This window comes from Eurypyga helias, unplaced genomic scaffold (assembly GCF_000690775.1).
Source record: "Eurypyga helias isolate BGI_N326 unplaced genomic scaffold, ASM69077v1 scaffold11408, whole genome shotgun sequence".
NCBI lineage: Eukaryota > Metazoa > Chordata > Aves > Eurypygiformes > Eurypygidae > Eurypyga > Eurypyga helias.
This window is the reverse complement of record NW_010268972.1, coordinates 11,464-35,035: the sequence shown is the minus strand read 5'-3', so window position 1 is coordinate 35,035 and position 23,572 is coordinate 11,464. Positions and strand designations below refer to the sequence as shown.

General features: G+C 40.1%; 1 protein-coding gene across 1 annotated transcript in view; it reads right to left on the bottom strand.

Moving 5' to 3' along the window:
* Positions 1-22,630, bottom strand: part of PARD3 (par-3 family cell polarity regulator) — a 141,177-nt gene extending 118,547 nt beyond the window's left edge. Inside the window, exons 1-2 of the mRNA XM_010157936.1 lie at positions 22,553-22,630; positions 10,868-11,048 (exon numbers count right to left, since the gene is read on the bottom strand). Of these exons, the coding sequence (XP_010156238.1) occupies positions 10,868-11,048; positions 22,553-22,630 (259 nt within the window). The remainder of the gene's footprint in view (positions 1-10,867; positions 11,049-22,552) is intronic.
* Between the last annotated feature and the right edge of the window lie 942 nt (positions 22,631-23,572).

The following is a 23,572-nucleotide window of genomic DNA, read 5'->3' as shown; positions in this document are numbered from 1 at the left end:
CACTGCTTACACAGCTTCTTTTTCTCCTCCGCCCGCTCCAGCTCCTGGAGACAAGCCTGCTCACCGCGGAGCCAACACTCCAGCAGAGACCCTCTCCCCGAGCCTTCAGCTACGCATCCCGCAGCCCTGGTCACTGCCAAAGTGAGAACTAGAAACCCTATCTCAGGCAGCATTAACTGCAGGCAGATTTCTCCTAGCTTTGTGGGTGGACAATGTAAAAATACTTACCTCACTGTAATGTTACCTTTTGAGCAACATAGCAAAGAGTTACAGGGAAGCAGGGTTACAAGAAGACTTCGTCTACTTATGTTTTATTACTTTAAAAAGGTGAACTTAAAACAGAGGTAGAGGTAAATCATCTGCATGTACAATACTCACAGACATATTGCCTACTATGTCAAACTAGAGCAGTAACTTTATTCACTCAATGGATATTTCTCATGGATAAATGTCATGCAGTTCATTTGAAAAAGGAGTTCCATAATTTTTCACGGTGGCACTCCTAGTAAGCCCTTCATTTTTATTTATTTTTCAATGAGTCAAGAGCCCAACCAGAATTTTAAATAAAACATGAAGAGACTTCACTATGCAAGACACTTCAGATGGAAATCATCATGAAAGTCAGGCAGTGCTTGACCTAAAATCCCTGTGTCATCTAATGAACGTCTTAAATATCAGAGCTTAAAATGGGTGGGAACAGAAGAAGCTAATGTCATCTTTATATTTGGTGGAGACAGCTTTCATATGCAGAAAATATTTCTGAGGTTTAGGGCCCAAAAAGCCCGAAAGCAGAGCGATCAAAAGAGGACTTACTAAAAAGCATGGAAATATTAAATTGTATGTCATATAGGGCTGGTTCACAAGGCAGATGTGTCTCTCGATTCCTTGTCTTATCAGAAATCGGTGAACATAATTTTACTCTTTTATAATCCACTAAAAATAAACTCCTAGCATTGCTTCAAATGTTATTTTATTTGAAACAGTCTCAGTAGTTGTTGCTCACCATTATTCTCCCTGCAAACCCGCAAAGGCATTTACTTTAATAGCCTGTATTTCAGGGATGGCTCCTTTCCCCAGCCACCTGTTTAGAGGCTAGGCACGTATACAGCTTTCCTCTTCCAAGCCCACAGAGAGCCAGGACCCTGACAGGGTACAGGCAGGATGGCCATGACACCCAAATGCTGCACAGTGTGCAAGGGAATGGGGTACAGAGGCACTTTACTGCAAGAAGAAGTAAAGACAACTCAAGTTTTTCAGTGCTCATTAACTCCATATCATGCTTGCTCCTGCAGATCTAGCCTGGCTTTTCAGTGCCACGTGGTATGACCTGTCACACTTTAAGGTCTCAGAACACGTGGCAGGAAAAAGCAGAGGTGTTTCTTTGCAGAGGTTTACCCACCTGGGAGTAGAAACGCATAAAGTGGCTGGATACCAGTGTCAGCCCCAAGGCAGACGACACTGTTGGTTTAACCGCAGAATTTCATGGAAGTTTCTCAAACCCAATTTTACTCTGAAAAAAGCTAACACGGGACTCTCTGTATTCATGACCTACTGTCTACAAGCCATTTATACTTCCCAACTATAATTATGACTGTTTAAGAACTTCTGGGGGCATATAAATTGCTCTGTGGGTCAAACTGAGAAGCCATTGGCTTCATAAAGTACTACTCAGCCTCTCTCTTCCAAATATACAAATGACCATTTTTAAAGCAACAAAGGCAACAACCTACTTTTTTTTTTTTTAAAGAAAACTTTCAAATAAAGATTTACTTTTACAGTGTGTGGTAAATCACATACAGAATGGGATCCAACAGCATGTGTTTCAGAACTGGTCACCTCTGTTTCTCATCAGTGAGTCAAGGCCATACTCCATCTCATCCTGAAAACAGCTGTAAAACAGTTGAGATGAACTCACCCTAAAAGTGTCCATACTTCTGCAGGAATGAGAAACTGGGCTGCCTCGAGTATTTAGCTCAGATACAGAACCTGAAGTCTGTTGATATTAAACCTCATCCACTGTGTCTGCTTTGAATCAGCTCTTGCCCAGCAATTGCTAAAGGAGTCCCAGTTTCACTTCAGTTGTGGACAGTGCTGTACAGAGAGTTGAATCACATCCAACCCCTCAGGATAAGGTTTTAATAGCGGATCAAAGTTTACTTTGAGAAGCCTAGTCCCCACCTCGTATGCACAATATCCAGAAGCTAACACAATTACTTGGTACTGCTGTCTTCATACAGCCCTTTTACTGTGTGCATACAAGTAGTATTACAACATTTTGTCTTAAGCACCACTTTTTGCTTCTGTTTGTAAACCCTTCCCACATATACAGTCACTTCCAGTTTCTATAGATCCAAAAATGTTGACAGAATTAATTACCTAAATCATAACACGGAGGCAAGAAACAGACCTGGAACACAGCCCGAGTTCAATCCCAAACAGCCAAGCTCTGGCATCAGCCTGCGTGGTGAAAGCCACCCCAGCAAGGTGGGGGACTCCATCTGCCCCTGAAGTGTCACAGAGGAGGAAACAAGGGGCAGGGTCAAGCCGTGCTGGCAGGAGAGCAGGCTGTGGGCTGCTGCCATGTCTCAGCTCAGACCAAAATCATGGGCTCAAGCTGGGCTTGTCACCTCCATGGCAGCCACTGCTAATGGGGGCCAAAATCTCTACAAACAAGTTCTTCTAAATATGTATGCCCAATTATCACCCTAAATGCTTAATTAACATGAACCCACAACATTTCTGAAGATGGAGATCTTACTTGCACAATTCATTTAAGAGTTACAAGACGGGTGGGGGAAAAAAAAGTTTTATTTTTTCAGAACTGTGAAATAAAGCAATAAATTAGCAGAAAGTTATTTCTCATCCACTCCTTTATTTCTGTATCATCTTTCAGTCCTTCTCAGTGCATGAGAGAGTAAATAAAAAAACAAACTAAAAAACAAGCCTATTCAACTAGCAGCCATCTGTCCCTGTTTCATCCCCCTCAAAAGAACATGTCAGAAGACAAAGAATTTAAAGCAACTTTTTCCCAGTAATCACCAGAAGAGATGGTCTTTCTTCAAAACACATCCCCATCTGAAAAAACAGTATGTGAGTTCACGTGCTGCAAATGCAATAAAGAAGGGAGCAAAAAGATCCCTTGTGAATTAAGAACAAAAGCAAGCAACAATGCTCTCACTGAAGTACCAGTTCAGCCTAATTAAGGATATATTTTATGTATAATATCTTACAGCCTTGGGCTTGTGGGCAAAAATAACCACATGCTTGTTAGAGGGGGAAAGCATTATGCACTAGCTACTGCACTGAACACGGTGTAACCCTACAGCAGCACGGCACCGAGCCCCCAGCGTCACAACACCCTTCACTAGCCCTACAACGCCCTCCCGTAAGATCATCCCACTTAGGACCAAGTGAATAAGTTTATTTGACAAACTCTGCCATCATCTCCTGTTGGGAAATTGTCTGCGAGTATTACATCAGCAGCCCACCCCCTCCAAGTCCAGTGCTGTTGGCTCAAAGCAAAGCAAAATGTACCAGTTACTCTGGTGGACTGGTGGTTCTGGAGAGTAAAGATGCCTTGAAGCATGCTGTTTATCACACTTCAGAATAAGTACCTATAAATACTGCACAAGGTTTTTTAGAAACTTGGATTAAAAAAAGTGATTATGTACACATGCTTTCATAAGTTAAAAAAAATTTTACAGGGTGCTTGCCTGTACCATGAAAAAGCATTCCCTGATCATTTCATATTATGTTCCTTTGCCTTCACTGTGCTCCTTCTTGTTTACTCACAATAAAATAACAAGAAATAGAGGAGTAATCAAGAAATTATCTATAGAAAGAGTGATTACAGTTATTGATACATGTTCAATAAATGAATAGTTTTACCACAATGGTATTAAACCCAGGATGCCACAATACAATGGATTTGTGCAGCTACTCTGTAATGTTTGATCGGGTAAAATGGCATAACATTTTTGGTATACGTACAAATACAGTTCCCCTAAGGAAAAAGTCACCTTTCACTCAATGAAGGGGAAAATGAAACCCAGCAATACCACCAGCACCACATACGCATATCTAAACATTCTCAGAATACAGCTGTAATTTCCAGAATAACTTCTTGTTCAAGTGATCATTAAATCTATTTAAGATGTCAAATTTAGACTAATATCCAAACCTAACTTTCTAAACTATTCAAATTCAATACTTCACATCTTCATAACCCTTCCTTATTGTCTGTCTTGTGCTACAATCTGTAGCCACGGTACAAAATATCACCAGGTATCAGACACAATACCCTACTTATATTATTCCACATTATTAGTACTCAAAGATAGAAGAAGCTCTGACCACATGGAATGACACTGGAATGTCCCCATGATTACTAAGGTTTCCTCTGGAGGACCCAGTAAGTTCTAAAATTCCTTATTGGTTTCCAGGATTTTTTTAATTCTACTAGAAGCTACAGTATTTTGCTTGATGGTATAACTGAGAGGATTGAAGATATTAAAAGTTAATTTAGAAACTTAAGCAGTTTAAAATCCATTTATTTTTACAAATGTGTCATGGCCTCATCAAAAACACATGGTTTTTAAACTGCTCAACAATCCCAAATTAACAGCAAAGCACTACGCTTGGAGAAAACACCAACTGGAGATCACTCAAGTCAGAACCGTGCTGTAGAAAGAACAAATTTAGCATCATGGAAGAAAGCAGCACCTGGCACCGATTTTTTGATTCAATAACTTTGCCTTTAAAACAATCACATCCTTGATAAAGCTACAGGGATAAATGTGATAAGAATTCCTGAACAGCGAGAGCACCAGAAGGTGAGGAAACAGGCTCTACTAAATCTTCTCCTCCAACTCCGATGCATGAGAAACCTTCCTTATTCAGCTGCCAACAGCTCAGTGCAAGCCTCAGTCCGAGGTTCTTTTCATACTATCCAACACAGTAAAGAAAACATCTGAGAACCCAACAAGGAAGTAAAAGTAGGAATGATAGTCAGGAGATCTTGTGGTATTTATTCCTGGAACTGCACTGGAACAACAGGCACCTGACACTGGCTGGTCACCAATAAAGGTTCCTGACCGAGGAGACTCACCGTGAAACGCCGACCTGATCCGAAGGTCAGTAGAGCTAGTGGAAAACCTCCCACTGACTTTGGCAAGCATTGCCTATAAAGCCATAACCTTCCATTATATATGTGGATGACTTTCTACGCTTTGTATGTGGCTATTTAATCCTAGACATAAATCCATCTGATCAAGCTCCAAACACCTGTTTTTTCATTAACCCATCTTACTCTTCTAATCTCTTGCTTCCGTCGCTCTTCAACGCTTGAAAATTACTTTAGTTCCATATATAAAGCTGACTCACAGCTGAATAAGAGTCAAAGAGATAGAAACAGGAATAAAAAAAATTCTAATGTCCATATGTGGAAAAGAGTGGTGAAACCATCTTTTTTGAAACCAGAACAAATATGGACTCGCCTCTGCAGTTCCCTGCCAACATACTAAGATGCAGTGCCCCGAATCCTTTAAACAAAGGCACTTAGAAATATTAACAAATTAATTCCCAGAATATGCATTTGGGACTCTACATAAATACTTGTATCAAATCAGTGAAGTGCCATATTTAAAACAGCAATTTTAGGTACTTAAAATTCACCCACTTATTTATGCACTCACACCTTTTAACTGTTTTGCTTAATACTCAATTTTTTGAACACTCAAATTGCGACATGCTAAGGAAGAACACACACATATTTACAAGGGACACAAGAAGTGGCTAAGCCACTACGGCGCTTCGTAATCACGGGTGTACCCAGGACAGATCTGCCACCACCAGCCGGTTGCCTTCCTGCCTCACAGCACAGCCCTCCACAGCACACAAAACACTCCTGTGAACCATTCCCACAAAGACATACTTCTTATATGGGGTGTAAAATGTTTTCTGGGCCTACAGGTGACCAAAAATGGCTTTTTCCCAGGAAATACCAACCAGGAGAATGAGAAAAAGTTAATACATGTGAAGTCTTGGACCCTATCAGTTTTTATCTTTTCTTAACTAAATAAATCAGTACTTCCAATGCGTCATCATAGCCTCCCAAGCATCTTACTCTTTTTGTTCCCTTTCAGCTCTCTCCATATTGTTTATAATGTCTCCAAGTCTGGCACCACAACTGGTCACTCCAGCTTAAGCCTTCCTGCTCACAACTGCATCAGTGAGCCCACAGTGGCATTTGCCTTTGATCCTTTGATGGAGGAGTGTAACGCTCAGACCCTTCTTGCAGTACCGTGTACTTAGCTCTTCGCTAGTACTGCCTTGCAAATTGCTTTTTTTTCTTTCTAGATGCAGTGTCTGTGCACATCTCACTGACTTCAAAACAGTTTATAAATGTATGAAGTGAATGCTGAACTGAAACCTTGACATCCAAAGTGCTTGAAACTCCTTCTGGTTTTTATGCAATACTCTATATTCCAGTTTAGATTTATTAAAATACTGAACAGTTCCTAACCTAAGAGAGCCCTCAGGGACTGTACTTGACATGTCCTACTAATTTGCCAGTGAACTTCTGAAAACTACTCAGGAACCACTGAGAGATCCACAAATTCAAAGGCAAGCAAGGTCATGAACTTTCATGTATCAGTGAATTCCCAGTGAAAGTCTGCACGCATGCTCTTACCTGCGAGGAATAAACTCGTGGTGATTGCAGGGTACGATCACACATGCACACAGGGAACCTCACAGCAACAGCCATGCTGCTGGGTAAACAAAGGTGAGAAGCTGCAGCAAGTTCTTTGTTCCCCTGCACTTCTAGCAGATCTCCACAGCCAGCCCTGCACTTGCTTCATAATATTCTCATCTAGACCTTTTCTCTTTTTCCATGGTCTGCTTCTGTGACCAGAATATGAAACCAATGCCGAGCGTCCTACTAAAACATATGCTACAGATCACTTGAGCAAATACATCACTGGAGCACACCACTTCCAGAGGGCTTTTAGTAATTTCTTAGACTGCTCTGGCCAGCTTTTTGGGGAGATGCTTACCTTCTACCCTTTAGGAGAACCTCACAATTACCCATATCTCGTTGTTAAGTAACCAACTCGCCTACAAAGACTTCCTGAAAACAACAGCAGCAGTCTTGTAAAAGGCAGGGTTGGCTGATCTGTGTCACACTGGCACAAACTAGTGCAATACTAAACCATGCTGGGAAGCTGTACATGCACTGTATGCTTGCACAACTGTCTGAACTATGTCACTGGGAACATCATTTGCTTTTACAAATAATAGCTTCAAGAAGCAAACACTTCAATTTTATTAATTATATTTGGAGTCACAGAATTAAAAGGTAACTTCAGGGGTTGGACTGGATCTCTAGAGGTGACTTGATCCAACCCCTCCACACAAAATGGGACCAGCTAGGTCAGGTTGCCCAGGGCCCATGTTCAGCCAAGTTCTGTCCATCTCCAAGGATGGAGCAGCCACAACTTCTCTGAGCAGGCTGTTTCACTCTTGAGGTGAAACTGTTTTCCTCATATCTAACTGGCATTCTCCTTGTTGCAACTTGTGTTTGTTGCCTCCAGCAATAATGTGCCCCAGTGAGAAGAGTCTGGCTTCATCTTCTCCATGCCTTCCTATTCAACAGCTAAAGAAAGAAAGATCTCCCAGCCCCATCACTCCTCTCTGCTTTGGCCCAAGGGGAAAAAAGAAAAAAAAAAAAAAAAAAAAGAAAAAATATATCAGTCCTCTAAACCTCTCGTTATTTTTTCCAAATCACGTTAGGTATTAAAAATGCTTTTTAACTGTAGCTGGTGAAACATTCAGAGACTTGTAACACATAATCACACCGAGCCCCACTAAGACCACCCCTGGTTATTTAACAGAGATAAATAACTTCAGAGGAAAACTAGACAAAGAGATGACCCTTTTCACAATGTCTCATGTAGCTGGAAAGGAATTTTATTTACAATATTTAAATGCAGTACTGTGAAACAAACAACTTGGTTCACAGGCACTGCACCCGCTGCTGAACTGTCACTGCCTGACATCCTGTCTTATCTGCCAAATTGCTCATTAGGTTTGGCAATTTTCACCTGCGCCTCCAGTTTATATTTCAGCAGGGAATAAACATCAGTCTGCTTTAACAATCTTCTGCAGTGAGCTTCCAACCTCTTCTCAGAAAGCACGCAGGCACACACAAAAAACGCCTTGTCTACCGCATGCTTAGAAAAAAAAAAATGCAGCTCAACTGATGAAATACAACAAGAGGAAGTTTAACTGGGTAACAGAAAAGCAGTAAAAGAGAAGGAGCTAGATAAGAAACAAATAAATCAACTGCTTGTATCGATGAATTATGTTTTCACATTGCAAAACAACACAGGGGGTATGGGCCAGCCTCATTTTTCTTTCCACATTTAGATGGAAAGATTCAATTTGACACAAACCCCCCCATGTGCAAAGTACAGGCTGTGTTTGTGCATGGGAAAAGAGGGAATCCAGATGAATATTACTTTTCCAGCTGGACCTGATCTAGCTAACCTTTCCCTTGCTGGGAGAGGAGCGATGGCGTGATCTATAAACAAACAAAAGGGGTAGCATGGCAACCAGAACAAAGAGACGAAAATCTCAGCAGGCCCTTAAGCCCCAGCCTAATGCTGAGATGCTGCCTCCAACGGAGACCGCTCCGCACCCCTCGGGTGCAGGTGAGCGGCAGCAGAACGGCACAGAGCTACGCTCCTGCCAGCGAACTGCTGAGAAACAGAGCCCAGCTTGCGAGCAAAAAGCACCAGAGACGTAAAACAAAATGTCTAAAATGCTATAAACCAATTTCAGACGGAATACTGTTTTTCATTTGTTAGAAGTAAAATATTCACCGCCAACCCTGCAATTAGCTAGAAAATTACAATAATTACAGCAATTTTGTATCCCATCTCCAATCCAATTAATAGATATATGACCTTGTCAACATGTAATAATCAGGATCTGCATCTACCACAAAACTGGATGGGTTTTATTGGCTGAATAGAACTTACACAGTAAGAAGATAATTATTTGAAATACTGAGAATACCATTTGTATGCTATGCTTCGCTTCACAAGTTATAAAGGAACTACAATAGGGATATTATTTCCATTTTCAATGTATATTTAAATGAAATTCTTGAAATAGGTATGTTTAATATGGGATAATACTACTGGACTGGGACTCTTAAGCCTGTGGCTCAGAACATTTAGAAACAAAATATATCTAATTGTCAACATATTAAAAAAAATAGTAATAACCAGCCAGGTAGGAGAACATTGTGATAACATGACAAATTGTTTCACCCCTTTTGGTTTGGCATTCTTTTATTAAAAGTGTCAAAAGTGCTATAATTCTTACTAACAGTTTTAAAAGTCTTCTGCATTTTATAGACCTTTGTATTGTAGGGTCTCAAAGCACTTTTTGGTCATTTTAGCAATCAGTGAACTAGCCAAGTACCCCATGTACTTTCTAGAATTACACCAAAGATAAGCAAGCTGTCCAATATATTACTGAATTTTATCTGTACTATATGATTTTGATGCACTAACAACAATGTACTGTATAATACACCAGATAATCACACTGAGGAGAAAATGTCTATGTTTTTCTCTGCTCTAGCCCCTCTCAAGTTGAGAACTCAGGAGGACAGCTTTCTTGGCACGCACAGAGGGGAGATATGTGTTTAGTAGTAGCACACCCCAGTGACAGCAAAACAGAAGGGTCCTGAAATTCCAGTATCCTACTTTACTCTATCATTAATCCTTCCCCTGATTTAATTTCTGGGTTATAATGAAGCATAGTTATAGCTTGAAGAGACACATGTTCAAGCCTACATAAACTAACTGATGTGTTGTTCCCTTAATTTTACAGAAAATACTCTGGTACAAAACTCCTCAAACTCAACAGAGGGTTCTAACTTTTCCATCTGTGTTTTACCTCATTACTTAAAAACAGATTTTATATATTAAAAGAACACCTACAGAGAAGTAACCTCTTGAGAATTACAAATAGTCTTTAAAAATACTTTAATATCAAAGGACTGACTGATACTAACTTCTGCGAAGAATTTTCTGGAGTGGAGTCACTACTTCACAAGTTAGGTGAGCAAATTATAAGATACTACATCTACGAGGGCACAGTGCTTTATCCAACACTGTCTTTTTTGCAGGGCAATTTTAACAACAATAAAAATTACACAGTAAATTTTGTTATATGATTTTTCTTCTTAGTAAGATGAAATATTCAAAGATCCTACCTAAGCAAGATATGTGATCTATAAATCCTGCTTCATGGTTTTGCAACAAGTCTTCCTCATGTTGAAATAACAAGATTAAGGGATGTTCCTGGCTATGGTTTCTGGTTTTTATGGAAGTGTATTATTGAAACACAGTAAATACAAGTATCAGCAGGTGTTTTTATGGAAAGGTGACAAGCATAACCTAGCAACATTGACAGGTTCAGTAGAAAGTGTTCCTATCTTCAGTTTCTTTTAACCCTTTTCTTCATTAAATGGAATGAAACTGGCAAAGTGAAAATTACACCATGCTGCAACTGCACATGGAAATTCTGCTGTTATTTTCTGTGTGAGGACAATTTTAAATTGGCAGCACAGAAGCAGCTTATTGCTCTTAAAAGCAGTTTATAAATAATTTATTAAAACAAAAAGGTTTGTTTGCTTGCATGCAACAAGCATTTATGCAGTTTCTCAATTCTGATCAGCTTTTGATGAGGACAGATAATGAATCATTTTCCCACCAGCCCGAATGGGTAACAGCACTTGGCACCCTTGCAAATTAAGATGAAACACATGGAGATACGGAGAACATGAACTTACTTGCACGAAGGACTGAAGGGGTGACCTCAATTTCACTTGTTGCTTGGTAAGGCTGAAAGGCCGATGCCGCATTGGAGCCAAGCTCACTGCCAAAAATCTCGGGGCTTTGCGTGCCTGTCGAGCTGGCGCTGGTGCCATCACCTCCATGGTGTGGATCTTGCTCATCAAACACAGCTACGAGCTGCAAATGACAATTTAATCTACTGTTAAAAAAAACCTTTCAACCACATCAAAGTGCCATTGTAGATCAGCATTTCTTCCCACCAAAAAGCAAGAAATATCTACCGACAGAGACTCAGATCAATGCCTAGATCACAAAAACATCAGCCCAAGGAAAGGCAGACATTAATTGGATAGTACAAAGGGTCAACAGCTCTGATGGCACACAAAACCCATCACTACAAGCCGCAGGATGAACGGCGCCAAGTCAGGAAAGGAAGGGATGCACCTTCCCCAGCAAAGCACTTCATCTTAGCCATCAATGCAGAAAACTGAGTGCCGACCGATACCTGTGCACTGGAGTTTATCACCTGGTTTTGAAACCTCTGTTTGCATCATAACTACAGACTCAGATCTTGAGCACAACCACACTTTTATAGAATGAAAACATACAATAAGTACGTACGTTAATACACAGTGAAAGCTACATACAAAATCCAAAGCCGCCCAAAAGCATTATTATCCCTACCAAATATCATCTATTAATCTGCACCTATTCATCTATTATCTATTAATATAAATTCTGGTCTTCCCTTGAAACATTTCTTTTGTCAAATTTACAGAGATATTTCTTTATTTGTTTGCCATCGACTCCTCCAGGACAAGCCTAAGAACTGATGCCCAATTTGAAACCTGGCCAAGTCATTAATTTAAAAAAAGTTTACTAAATCTATGTTCACTGTTGTAAGGGAAACAGGAAAAAAGTCACGGTGTTTTTCGGTAATATGAGATTTTTTTTACACTGTACATGGTTGTTTTCATTTGAAACATATAATGTATCCCAATTTATCTTTGGTGACCTACTGAAAGAAGAAAGGCCAGCTCTTACACACTTTCAATTTTAAAACTTATTCTTCAAGACGGGTAAAAAAGTTCTATGGATAACAACATTCTGCAGCCTATAAATTAACATGTAACGTAATGTTTGAAAGACATTTCCAAGAAAGTATTACATTCTTCAGTCCAAATTGCTAGGGTAAATGGAGCAAATCAATTTAAAAGAAAACTGATCTCTGCAAATTGTTTATTTTGTTAGAACAACACTTAGAGCTTTGTATAAGCTAAAGGAATCAGACAGATCATTTTCTCTTCTCTGTTTTCTTTTTCCTTTTTTTTTTTTTTGGAAGCAAATTTGACATCACCTCATCCTACAAATTTCATTATGGGTCCCTACTCAAATCTAACTTACACAACATCAGTAAAAAAATTGAAAACAGCAACTTAGTCCAAACGGAAACCATTTGGGAATTCGGTTTTTGAAAGTACTTCCAGGCTTTAACTTTTTTTAACGAGTAGTTTTGTAATCGTAGATTAGTAAACTTCTTCCAGTAATTCTGTACCTAATGCAAATTTAGGTTCTGGCACACACAAAACAAAAAGAATGAATAGGTAATGGTTAAAAAAGTCCATGCTCCCTCCAGTGCTGTTTGAAAGGTAGGAAGCAGGAGGAAAACAAGGCTGCAGCTGCAGACAGCTAGAATATGTTTTTAACATACAATTCATTATTTTATGCTTGAGAAATCTACACACACAAGAGACGTGACAACACCTAAAATGTCAGTAGCTCAAGAGTATTGGAAATTTAATTTTCTAACACATTGTGAAATACCAGTGCTTACAAAAAATTGAAGCCTATTTCTCAAAAGAAGTACACTTTACTCATAACACTTTTGCTGTTCGTTTTATAACAACCTAATTACCAATCTCCAGGAAGTGAAAATAAATTAATCCACAAGTGAAGATGTGTAAGGTATTAGAACAAAAGAAACCAATGTATTTAAAAATTCTAGGCATGAAACATCAAATCTTTTTCTCCTCTGCATGGCATGTATCAAGATAAATCCCCAAATTACATTCTGTTCCTTTGAAGTTGATCGAAAAATACTATTCCATGCATGCTGCTGCAACTATTTTATATACATTATATATGTTCAAATGCATATGCACATAAATCTATGTTCTACTGTAAGTTGCCTCCAGCTTTTCGCCTATCCCAGTCTATAACCTATGACTTCAGAACACCTGAAACCTAATGTTTCTCATTTCAAGCTTAGCTTTTTGATCTTGTGTATTTTCACAGGTATTCGCCATTTTGACAGCATCAAACCTTCAAAAGGCTTCAGTTCCATTACAAAGCATACCAAGTTGAAACATTTTTGCATACAACATGTGAGGAAACATAAGCCGTGTCTGTCTTCTCCAGATCAAATTAGCGTTAGGAAGGCAGGTTAGGAAGTTCATTGTGAAACAGCGTTACAAAGGTACACGCATTCCTTATAACAAGCTAGAGACTCTTCAGGGCTGGAAGACTTCATGTGAATAAACAGTGTTGGATCTTGACTTCCAGTGCTTGGCATGCCACCCTGCAATGATGAGCTCACAGGAAACAAAGACAGCCAAAACAACTTACACTGTATTGTGATGCCATGTGTTCATTTTTGATTTCTCTACCACAATCAAGGGAAGTTCTTCGAGGAAAGGAATTAAACACTTCTGAACCTTTGGAGACCCTGAAATCACACCTAAACTACCATTTCTTTGGGAAAAAGAAAGAAAATAAAAAACATCTAAAGAGACATCGTTACAGCTACTGAGAAGGAAGCACACAAACAGGTGGCTGGACCTAACAAAGAAGCCTTCGCAGCATGAATCTGCACCAATAAACACTGCTCTATGCCAAGAAAAGAAATGGCCTGTCAGTGAGGTGTCAATCACATTTAAAGGCCAAAGAGAAGTCTTTAATTTGGCAAAACACAGAACACAGATTAATAGACCAACTTTTATCAGCCTTAAAGTCAATGGTAAACCTATGGTATTTTGATCGGCTTTAAATAGTAGATTTACAAAGAGTAGAAAACAAAGTTGCTTCTTTTTTTTTTTTTTTTTTTAAGGACAGGACCTACACCCATCACCTAGTCCTGCTGCCAGACCCATTTGGGTCTGATCGAGTTAAAGCATGTTATTAAGGGCACTGGTCAAATGCCTCTTACACACTGACAGGCTTGGGTCATCGACCACCTCTCTAGGGAGCCTGTTGACTGAAATTATCATAACCATGACCAGTGTCGGTTTTCAAATGCAATGGATTGCATATTCCTTCCCAGCATCACTCTATGATTTGTTCCAATACTGATATGAGCTGTGTTTTCTGATCTCTGTCCTTCAGTTTCAGATGTCAACACTTGCAGTGACATGAGGAACCCATCATACCATCCATTCTTACCCAGAAGGGATCAGCAGAAGGGCTGAACTAACCATAGCAGTGCAGGAAGAAAGAACATAGCTCAGCTGTTCAATACTAGATCAATATTAGCTTTTTAAAAGTCTTCCACCAAAGTTCAGTGAAAACTGGAGCCATTTAGCTTGTCTGAATCTATTTTTTTTTTTTAAAAAAGATAACCCCACAGCCAGAGACCAAGTATCATATCAACAATAACAGTAAATAAATAATAGTAGTAGTAGCAGTTATGGTAATAATTTGACTTACATCCACACCCTTTTCCATAGAACCTGAACTTTAATGCACCAAAGATATGAAAACATGACTAAATAGGTTAGAGCAGTTTTAATCTCACAGGGTAACAGAACACACTATTTGCACTTTTGAATCACTGAACTAAAAATCTGGAAATGGGAAATAAAATCAAGTAGCAACAAGACACTCTGTCTTCCCAAAACAGTTTTTAAACAATGATAGCCTTAATTTAGACTGGCATGTTTACATTTCTAATTATAATGTAGCAACATCAAAAAATAAGGCTTCAATGCAGATCCAAATTCTTCATCAGAGTAAGTGGGGACAGAAGAATCACCAGTTTGAACAGGAATTTGGTCCCCAGGGAAAGTGTACACTAATTTTTCAAGGAAAATGAAGTTTCAGATATTCAGTAGTGCTTTCAAATACAAAGACAGCAGCTTTGTTCAGATCACAACTTATGGAAAATTTCATTTTGTTTTAGTAATGAAATTACACTAAGTCTTCAAAAGGTCAATATGCATAAACTAAAATAGTCCTATTTTTTAAACTCCAGAGCAAGAAATGTAAGGAATCTTATATGAATTATAAACAAAAGATAAGATTTTTTTTTAAAAAAAAAAAAAAAGCAACAACATTCAGGGTCTGACCAACAGCATTATTTTCTTTTTTTAAAACAAAGAAGTGCTGTAAAACTCAACAATTATCCCACTGGCAATTTTAAGAGTGATGAGGTTTTTTACTGCTACCATCATCCTCTGAAGAGAAAAAGAAAAAGAGTACAATTTTAAAAACAGCTGCTAACTTGACGCTGTTCTCCTTTGACTAATGAAGACTCTCTACAGCAAACAGAAAAATGATTCTAACAGCATCAGACACTGAAACCAAGTTTTACTGAGGCCCCTTTGGCTTTGGGATAGGAGGGAGGCATTCCAGCAGATCACTGCATTCAGTCCTCTAAAGCACATCCGACTGTCTTCCCACAATACCATGTGGTACAGCATTAATTACACTCCAACCTTTAGTTCTTTTGGAAAGAGATACCAAGATGAGCTTCTCTATTGCTCTGTCTGGGACTCAACATATCACACTAGCCAGGTTATATTTACTTAAATAAATAAAAAGCAAGAAGACTGATTTAATATTGACACAGCAGCAGCAGTCTGCATTCCAACATTAATTATTACAATTTCCGTCTATTCTAAGGTAATTAAAAATTAGTAAACACATATGCAGTCTTAATTAATAGACTAGATTGAGTACTTGAATGTTAATTAACTGGATTAAAAAACTATGAGCACCAGCAACAGTTGTTTACATTTTCATCAAGTACTAAGACCTTATAAAACAACTCATGGCTATCAGATGGTGCAATCAGGTCAGGTCTCTTCAGGACAAACCAGGAATCCTCAGCTTCACAGAAACTCAGAAAGCTAGAAACTTTTCCTGTATTTTTTCCCCCCACCAGGACAAGTAAGACTGTCAAAAAGATCACTTGAATTGCTAAGTATCGGTCCCAAATTTGTTCTTTCTTTTGCAATATTTATTGATGAATCTGATGCTGGCTCACGTGAAGAAATTCAGCCTGTGGGAAGGACTCACGATGTTGAAGTTCATGGAGGACTGTCTGCAGCAGGGGCAGAGTGAGGCTCCTCCCCTGAGGAGGAAGGAGCAGCAGAGACAGCGTGTGATGGACTCACCACAACCCCCATTCCCTGTCCCCTGCACTGCTGGTGGGGGAGGAGGTGGAGAAATGGGGAGCAAAGCTGAGCCTGGGAGGAAGGGAGCGGTAGGAGAAGGTCTTTAAGAACTGGTTCTCTCTCTCATTACCCTACTCTAATTTCATTGGTAACTAATCAAATTGCTCCACCCCACCCCACCCCCAAGTCAAGTCTGTTTTTCCTGTGACCATAACAGGTAAGTGATCCCTCCCTGTCCTTGTCTCGACCTATGAGCCTTTCATTATATTTTTATCTCCTCACCCACTGTGGAGAGGAGTGAGCAAGTGACTGTGTGGTGCTTAGTTGACATCTGGGCCTAAACCACAATAGACATCAGATAATTTCATATAAGGACATTCCAAATTTGTTCTGCTGTTCAGTGACCAATTGCTTGGTAGCTGACCTGGTGAGCAACCACAAATGTCTCAATTCTCCTGGCTGAACCGTCATGCACTTCGCCTCCTACAACCCATACGACAACTTCCAGATGTGGTCTTCTCTTTCACAGCTGCTACGGTCTTCTCGCGTTTATGTTGCACATATTCTCCTGTTGGACAGCCATTCACATATGTAACTGCCTTTCACACAAGCGATTAGTTTTCTGCTTCCAGCAGGAAAGAGAGCATCGCCCTTCCCAGGCAGCTCCAAGTGACAGAGCAGCTCAACACCCACCTCTAATGAGGCACCCACGCTGGCAAGCATTCTGGTTTTCAGTTTATGCTTAATAACTGAACTAAGTTTTTGACAGGAGACTTCGGTCCTTGAAGAGATTTTGATGGTGCAAGTGAGATTCTAAAACGTGAATCAGCCTTTCAGTATAGCTCCACCTAAAATAGCTAGTTCAAACATTTCCTCAAAAACCTGACTTCAGAGGGTTAAGTCCAGCACTCTCCTGCAATCCCAAGGTGTAGGTCTCTGCACACACTTTCTGACAACCACCTGATCTGCTGATGTGAGAGGTTTCGATCACTCACAGAGCAGTGTCATGCACTTTGAGATGTCTGCAGTGCATATCTGGAAAGAAGACATGGAGGAAGCTGGCCAAAAATTTAAAAATGAGCATCACTGGCATCCTTTCCTCAGCAACAAACTTCTCCAGTCTTAAACAGGCCTTTAAAGGGAGTCTGCAAGGCAGCCACAGAACGGACCACACTTCCTCTGCCATGAGCACAATCAAAGTAGACTACAGGAGAATAGATGACTTCTATAGTAACTCTTTAGGGTTGGCAAAAACCATGTGTACCCACAGCAATGTGCGCATTACTCAGTGCATGTTACAATGCAGACCTAATGCGTACTTGTTTAGTAAGGCCCAGCAGTAAATCGGATTTCAGCTCATGGCACCTCAGAGTCCAAAATATCCTGAAATACAAGTTGCTTGTGAATGAACCGGTAAGAGGAAAAAACCCCATGCAATTGGGAACATAATTAGCAGAGATGTAGCCAATTATTATTTTGATATGATAGAAACTAAATACAAAATCAATTTGTAGGTTTTCTGATGAGTGAAGTGGCTTTAATAGCCCCATGGCAGACCCAAATATTTATTATTCCTTGAGCTTCACTTTCCTACATGGCTCATTAAAAACCCATTTAAATGTAACTACTGTTTCAATGAACTGGTAAGAAGAACTATAGAAAAAAAATGGACATTTTCACAAATAATGCACTCCTGTCCACATACATTTAAAAAAATCAATTAGCAAAAATAGGAGCATCTAAGACGCATTATGTGCTTGCTATATGTGCAACTTGAGTGTCTCCTCAGCAGACATACAGATTACCCCACATTTTAAATAGAAAAAAAATGCAAGTGCAGTTTCAATTTTATACAAACTGTAACAGAAACAACAAACCTTTGTAATTTCAAGAAAATCTTTCCCTGTCCTAATTAATTAACTTCAGTCATGAAGCCAGAGGTAGGCTTTTCATAACTGCTTTTCAAAGTAATGTAGCTAGAAGGGATCCAAACAAGCAACATTCTCCTAACAAATTTACGGCATTATTGTTTTTAGAAAAATAAACAAGACATTTTAAGGATCACATTCTACTATCAAATTAACATTCTGTATTAATCTTCTGAGGATTATATAGAAACATAACCTCTCACAGAATCACCTGACCTGGAAGAAACTTCTGGAGATCATCTAGTCCAAGCCCCTGCTCAAGCCAGGGTCAGTGAGAGGTGGTTGCTCAGAGCCACATCTAGTTGCATTCTGAATAACCCCGAGGACGGAGACTCCATAGCCTCTCCAGGCAGTCTCTCCCAGTGTATGACCACTCTTGAGTTTAAGATTTTTTTTCTATATATCAAGTTGAGATTTCCCTTGTTGCAACTTGCATCCGTTGTCCCTCGCACTACCCCTGTGCAGCTCGGAGAAAAGCATAGCTCCACCCTCACCATACCTGACAAGAATCTTGTGCCTTAGGTATACAGCACCGCCAACGGCCACCCTTACCCTGTCACGGTCTCCAGCTCCCTAACTGATGGCACCATGGTCTTGCTTCTATTGAGGCAGCCAGAATTCTCCAGAAGAGAGAAACAGTCACTCCTCTCAGCTTGCTGGCTAGAGGCTTGCTAATACAGAATCATAGAATCACAGAATGGTTTGGGTTGGAAGGGACCTTAAAGATCATCTAGTTCCAACCCCCCTGCCATGGGCAGGGACACCTTGCACTAGACCAGGTTGCTCAAAGCCTCATCCAGCCTGGCCTTGGACACTTCCAGGGATGGGGCATCCACAGCTTCTCTGGGCAACCTGTTCCAGTGCCTCACCACCCTCTCTGGGAAGAATTTCTTCCTGATATCTAATCTAAACCTCCCTGATTTCAATTTGTACCCATTACCCCTTGTCCTATCACTACAGGCCCTTGTAAAAAGTCCTCGCCCAGTACCCTTGTAGGCCCCCTTCAGATACTGGAAAGCTGCAATGAGGTCTCCTCGGAGCCTCCTCTTCTCCAGGCTGAACAAGCCCAATTCTCGCAGCCTTTCATCATAGCAGAGGTGCTCCAGCCCTCTGATCATCTTCGTGGCCCTCCTCTGGACTTGCTCCAAGTGGTCAATATCCTTCTGATATTGAGGGCTCCACAGCTGGACGCAGCACTCCAGGAGGGGTCTCACCAGAGCAGAGTAGAGGGGCAGAATCACCCCCCTCTATCTGCTGGCCACACTTCTCTGGATACAGCCCAGGATATGGTTGGCTTTCTGGGCTGCCAGCACACACTGCCGGCTCATGTTCATATAGCCTAGGATGGATCTGCTCTCCTTTATTACAAGGAGACATCGCTGACTCACGGTCACTAGGCTGTCCACCAGATGTGTTCCTACCCAGGCAGTGGCCCCCAGCCCATCCTGCTGCGTGGGGTTATGCCAACCCATAAGCAGGACTCCACATTTGCCTTTCCTGAACATAATCTGCCCCCATGATGTAAAATAACCAGTGATGCAAAATTCATCGTAGGTCTCATTGAAAATAATTCTCAGATCTGCTGGCTGAGTACACACTTCACTTTCAAAGCTCAACATACCAAGTTAAATGGTATCTGCAAGATCCGAACTCATATGTTGATTCAGGGACACTTTAATTTTACAAACAGTTTAAAAATATTCTGCTTTCATGATTCTTTAAATCTAAGAAATTATTCCAAAGTAAATATACAAGCTTTTTATTAAAACATTGCTTTTGATTATTCATTTCCTATGGCACTTTGATCTGAGAAATTCTAGAGCCAATATTATTAATTGCAATCTAATCTTCTCCCAGTAGGAATTAAATGCAGTTTTAGGTACTATCCTGTAAATTCACAGACTATTAAATATATTTCAAATTTTAAAATATGTAAACTATATTAGTTTAATATTACATATATTTAAAAGACTTGGTCTCCCTTCTCCTCTCTTGCTGAGCAACGGAGTAAAAGCAAGCATGACTACGGCACCATGGAAATTAATTAGTCTATGTTCTGTCTGAATTGCTCGATACTTGACCTCCATGGGTTAAGTCAGGCTGAGGTTTAGACCAAGAAATAAGACAATAACTGAGCAGTGTTAAAAGTATTATGCAGGCTACTAGAGGTAGCCGCCACTGAGCTGCCTGTCAGGTTGGTTGGATCTGCTTTTTCATGACCTCAGACATTGAATACACCAGACGTACTGCTTCTACATCACATACTGAACAAGCCGCCAGCCCACGCGTGTGGCCTGACAGACAGAAGTGCACACAGAGCACGCACAAACTGGTTATCCTGCAAAGACTTTCTGACCTGCTCACCCGGCAGAACCTACTGCATGTCCGCTAGAGCCGGATCGTGAACTTCATCACCAGCTAACTTCCACGGCCAAAGAAAACGTCTCCATTTGCCATCTCCTACAGACAGACAACCCAGCAGCCCTGTCCTGCATGGCCAGAAGGCATTGCTGGCAGAAAGGAAAGTAAAAGAAGTTGGTGTTTCATGAGACTGACAGACATGAGAGAAGGATGCAGATGCCACTGATGCTTCTCAGCAAAAATGAAGACTCTACACTTAGAAGCTTGCTCTCCTCCGCTGCCCTCCATGCAGCAGGTACCAAAATGCCTATTTTTGTCCTTGCTGGGGCTGTGAGCTGAGGAAATATCTCTGTCCTAAATAAGAAAGTTTTTCAATCACAGGTTTTTTATCACGGGATTTTTGTAATGAGCTGTTTCTTCACCGACTCTTCCTTTGAAAGCATATAGAGTATAATGCTACCCTGTTATTTCCTTAAATCCTCAATTTATATGGAAAAGATTTCTTCCAAAATCCCTTTGTAAAAACAGCCCTCTCGTTCAAGGCTAAGGACATACCCTGCAAAATTACCACAATATATGATTCACCGTGGTATCTCCTTAGCTTATTTTGAAAAGAAAGAGGGGAAAAAATATATCTGTCCAGGCTTTAAAGATGTGTGCAAAGAAAGCATAGTAGAAGAGAGAGTGCTATGCTTGGAAAGGAACAAGGACACATCTAAGCATGTGAATAAGCCAGTTTCAATTTTGGTCCCTCAGCACACATGAATATAGGCAAACCACACTGAGGACAATGTTGTTAATATTACTTTGGAAGCAATTTTACATTTTTTAGAGTGCACTATAAAATTCTGCTTCCTCTTCTAAGAGGACAAGCTCAAAATGATACCCTGATTGTTCTCCATTGCAGCTGAGCTTGTGGGTATGGGATGAATCTGCAGGTCAGCAGATTTCCAAGTCAACAGCATGGACCATACAAGAGTTGGGTATTTTATTTCTGCCACAAAGGTCAGCAGTTAAGCAGTGACGCTATGCAGTAAGTAATCCAGACACTGGGGTTATTAGAGGGGCTGGTGTCACACAGCAAGATCTATTGCTGAAATAAAGATGTATTAAATCTTAACAGTTGTCTCATCTGTCATTGGGAGCTGCAGCCCTTGAGTACCAAGAAAAACATGGTTTCAGAAACCTCCCAAAAGACCAGGATTTCCATTCCTCTGTTACAGGATCAAAACAGCGGCATTTAAAATCTAAGATTCTAATTTCATCTGAGGTACAAAAAGGTACCTAGTTAGTTAAAGCACAGCACATCTTTGCAAGCTTATTAAACTTCAAGAAAATAGATTTTGTAAAATACAGCTCTTCATTTTATATAGTGTGTGCTGTTCAGTGTAATTTGCATGCAAAAGCCAGGAGAATGTGATTAAAAATACCCATCTAGAGACACAGATGAAAAACTTCAAACATTTTCTGATTCCCTTCTGTTCCACTCGTTATTTCAATACCTCACTACAACAAAGGAATAGATAACACTTGTCCTTGACATTAGCCTAAATTATCTTCGGTGTGCAATACAATACCTATTAAATTAGGCTTATTTTAAATCAACGTCAAGGTCTGTTCAAAAGGCAAAAAACTCTGTGTACCTTTTGTCTTTTGTATAACACTTTCTTTTTTCCCCATAAGAAACTTTCCAGAGGCCTTAAAAACAAGGAGATAGGGATTTTTTTTAACTAACTTCATTATCTAATATTAAAATCGTCAGAGAGACATTTACCTCTGGCATTTTAAAACAACAATAACAATATTCTTCATTTCATGCACAATGACAAAAATTAATAGCACATTAGGTAATAATTCATGACTCCCCTTCTTTAAATAAGGCTCAACAAAAATCTTAAATGCAAATGACTGATTGTTCCCTCATGACTAACCTTTTATATTATTTTTACATGTAAGGACGGTGAAAACAATGGCACTTAGAGCCTACTAGGGCTATCCTTACGGAACTGACAATAAAAGGTAGTAGACCAACAGCACAGGGCTGATGGCAAGTGATGGCAAGCGACACGTACGGCGACATTGTTGGAGGTTGTCCCCTCCTGTGGCAACCCCCAGGCAGAGGGGACTTGACTCAGCAGAATTGTGACACGAACCTACGCCAGATAAGAAGCTCTGGTCTTACGCAGAAGACACCCATTAGATAACATTTGATAAGTGTAGATAACATCTGTAGTCTGCAATACTACAGTTCCACCTAACCCCTTCAGGTTTTCTACAACCTAGAGGATTACAGTGATCTCTGTATGAAGAAAATACAGCCCACTGCATCCACATCCAGATGGATAGCCATCTACCATAAACCGCAATCTGCTGGCAGGAGATAGGGCCTGTGTTTATTTCCCACAAAACAGTAACTGAGCCCCAGGGACTTCCACTAAAACCTGGGCTCCTAATGCCAAAACCTTTCTCAAAAACATGTGGAGCCATATTTTCAACAATAATTTGGCAGATAAGGTTGCAGAAAGGCATCTCCCACTTCTTTTGTCCCCACAAAATCATTAGAAATCATTCACAGATGTTTTTTTAAATTCTGCTTTTAAAAAGCTGCCTGGTGATTTTTCAAATCTGACCTCTAGAAGTTTATGAAAACAAACACAAACATAATAAAAAAAGCAGCAGGCAGAAGTGAAGAGTAAGGAGTTAGGACTGCAGAAGGAAACTAGCAGGTGAATATTGTCACATTCATCTTCAAAACATATTCACCAGAAGTCAAGTGCTTGTTTCTGTGAAATGCAGAAATGAATAGCCAAGGAGATCTCTCATATCACTCTAATAGTGAGAGTTTGCATCAGTCTGAGATTCTTGACTACTTGGCACAGAAGCCTCCAACACCGCACAGCACTCTCTCTCTACGTAGGGATGCAGCACTCCAGCATTATAACCAGAGACAGGAACATAAATAGGTACTTTTGATGGAATTACACTTCTACATCATTTTGTGTGAAAGCTTCAAAGACTCTGG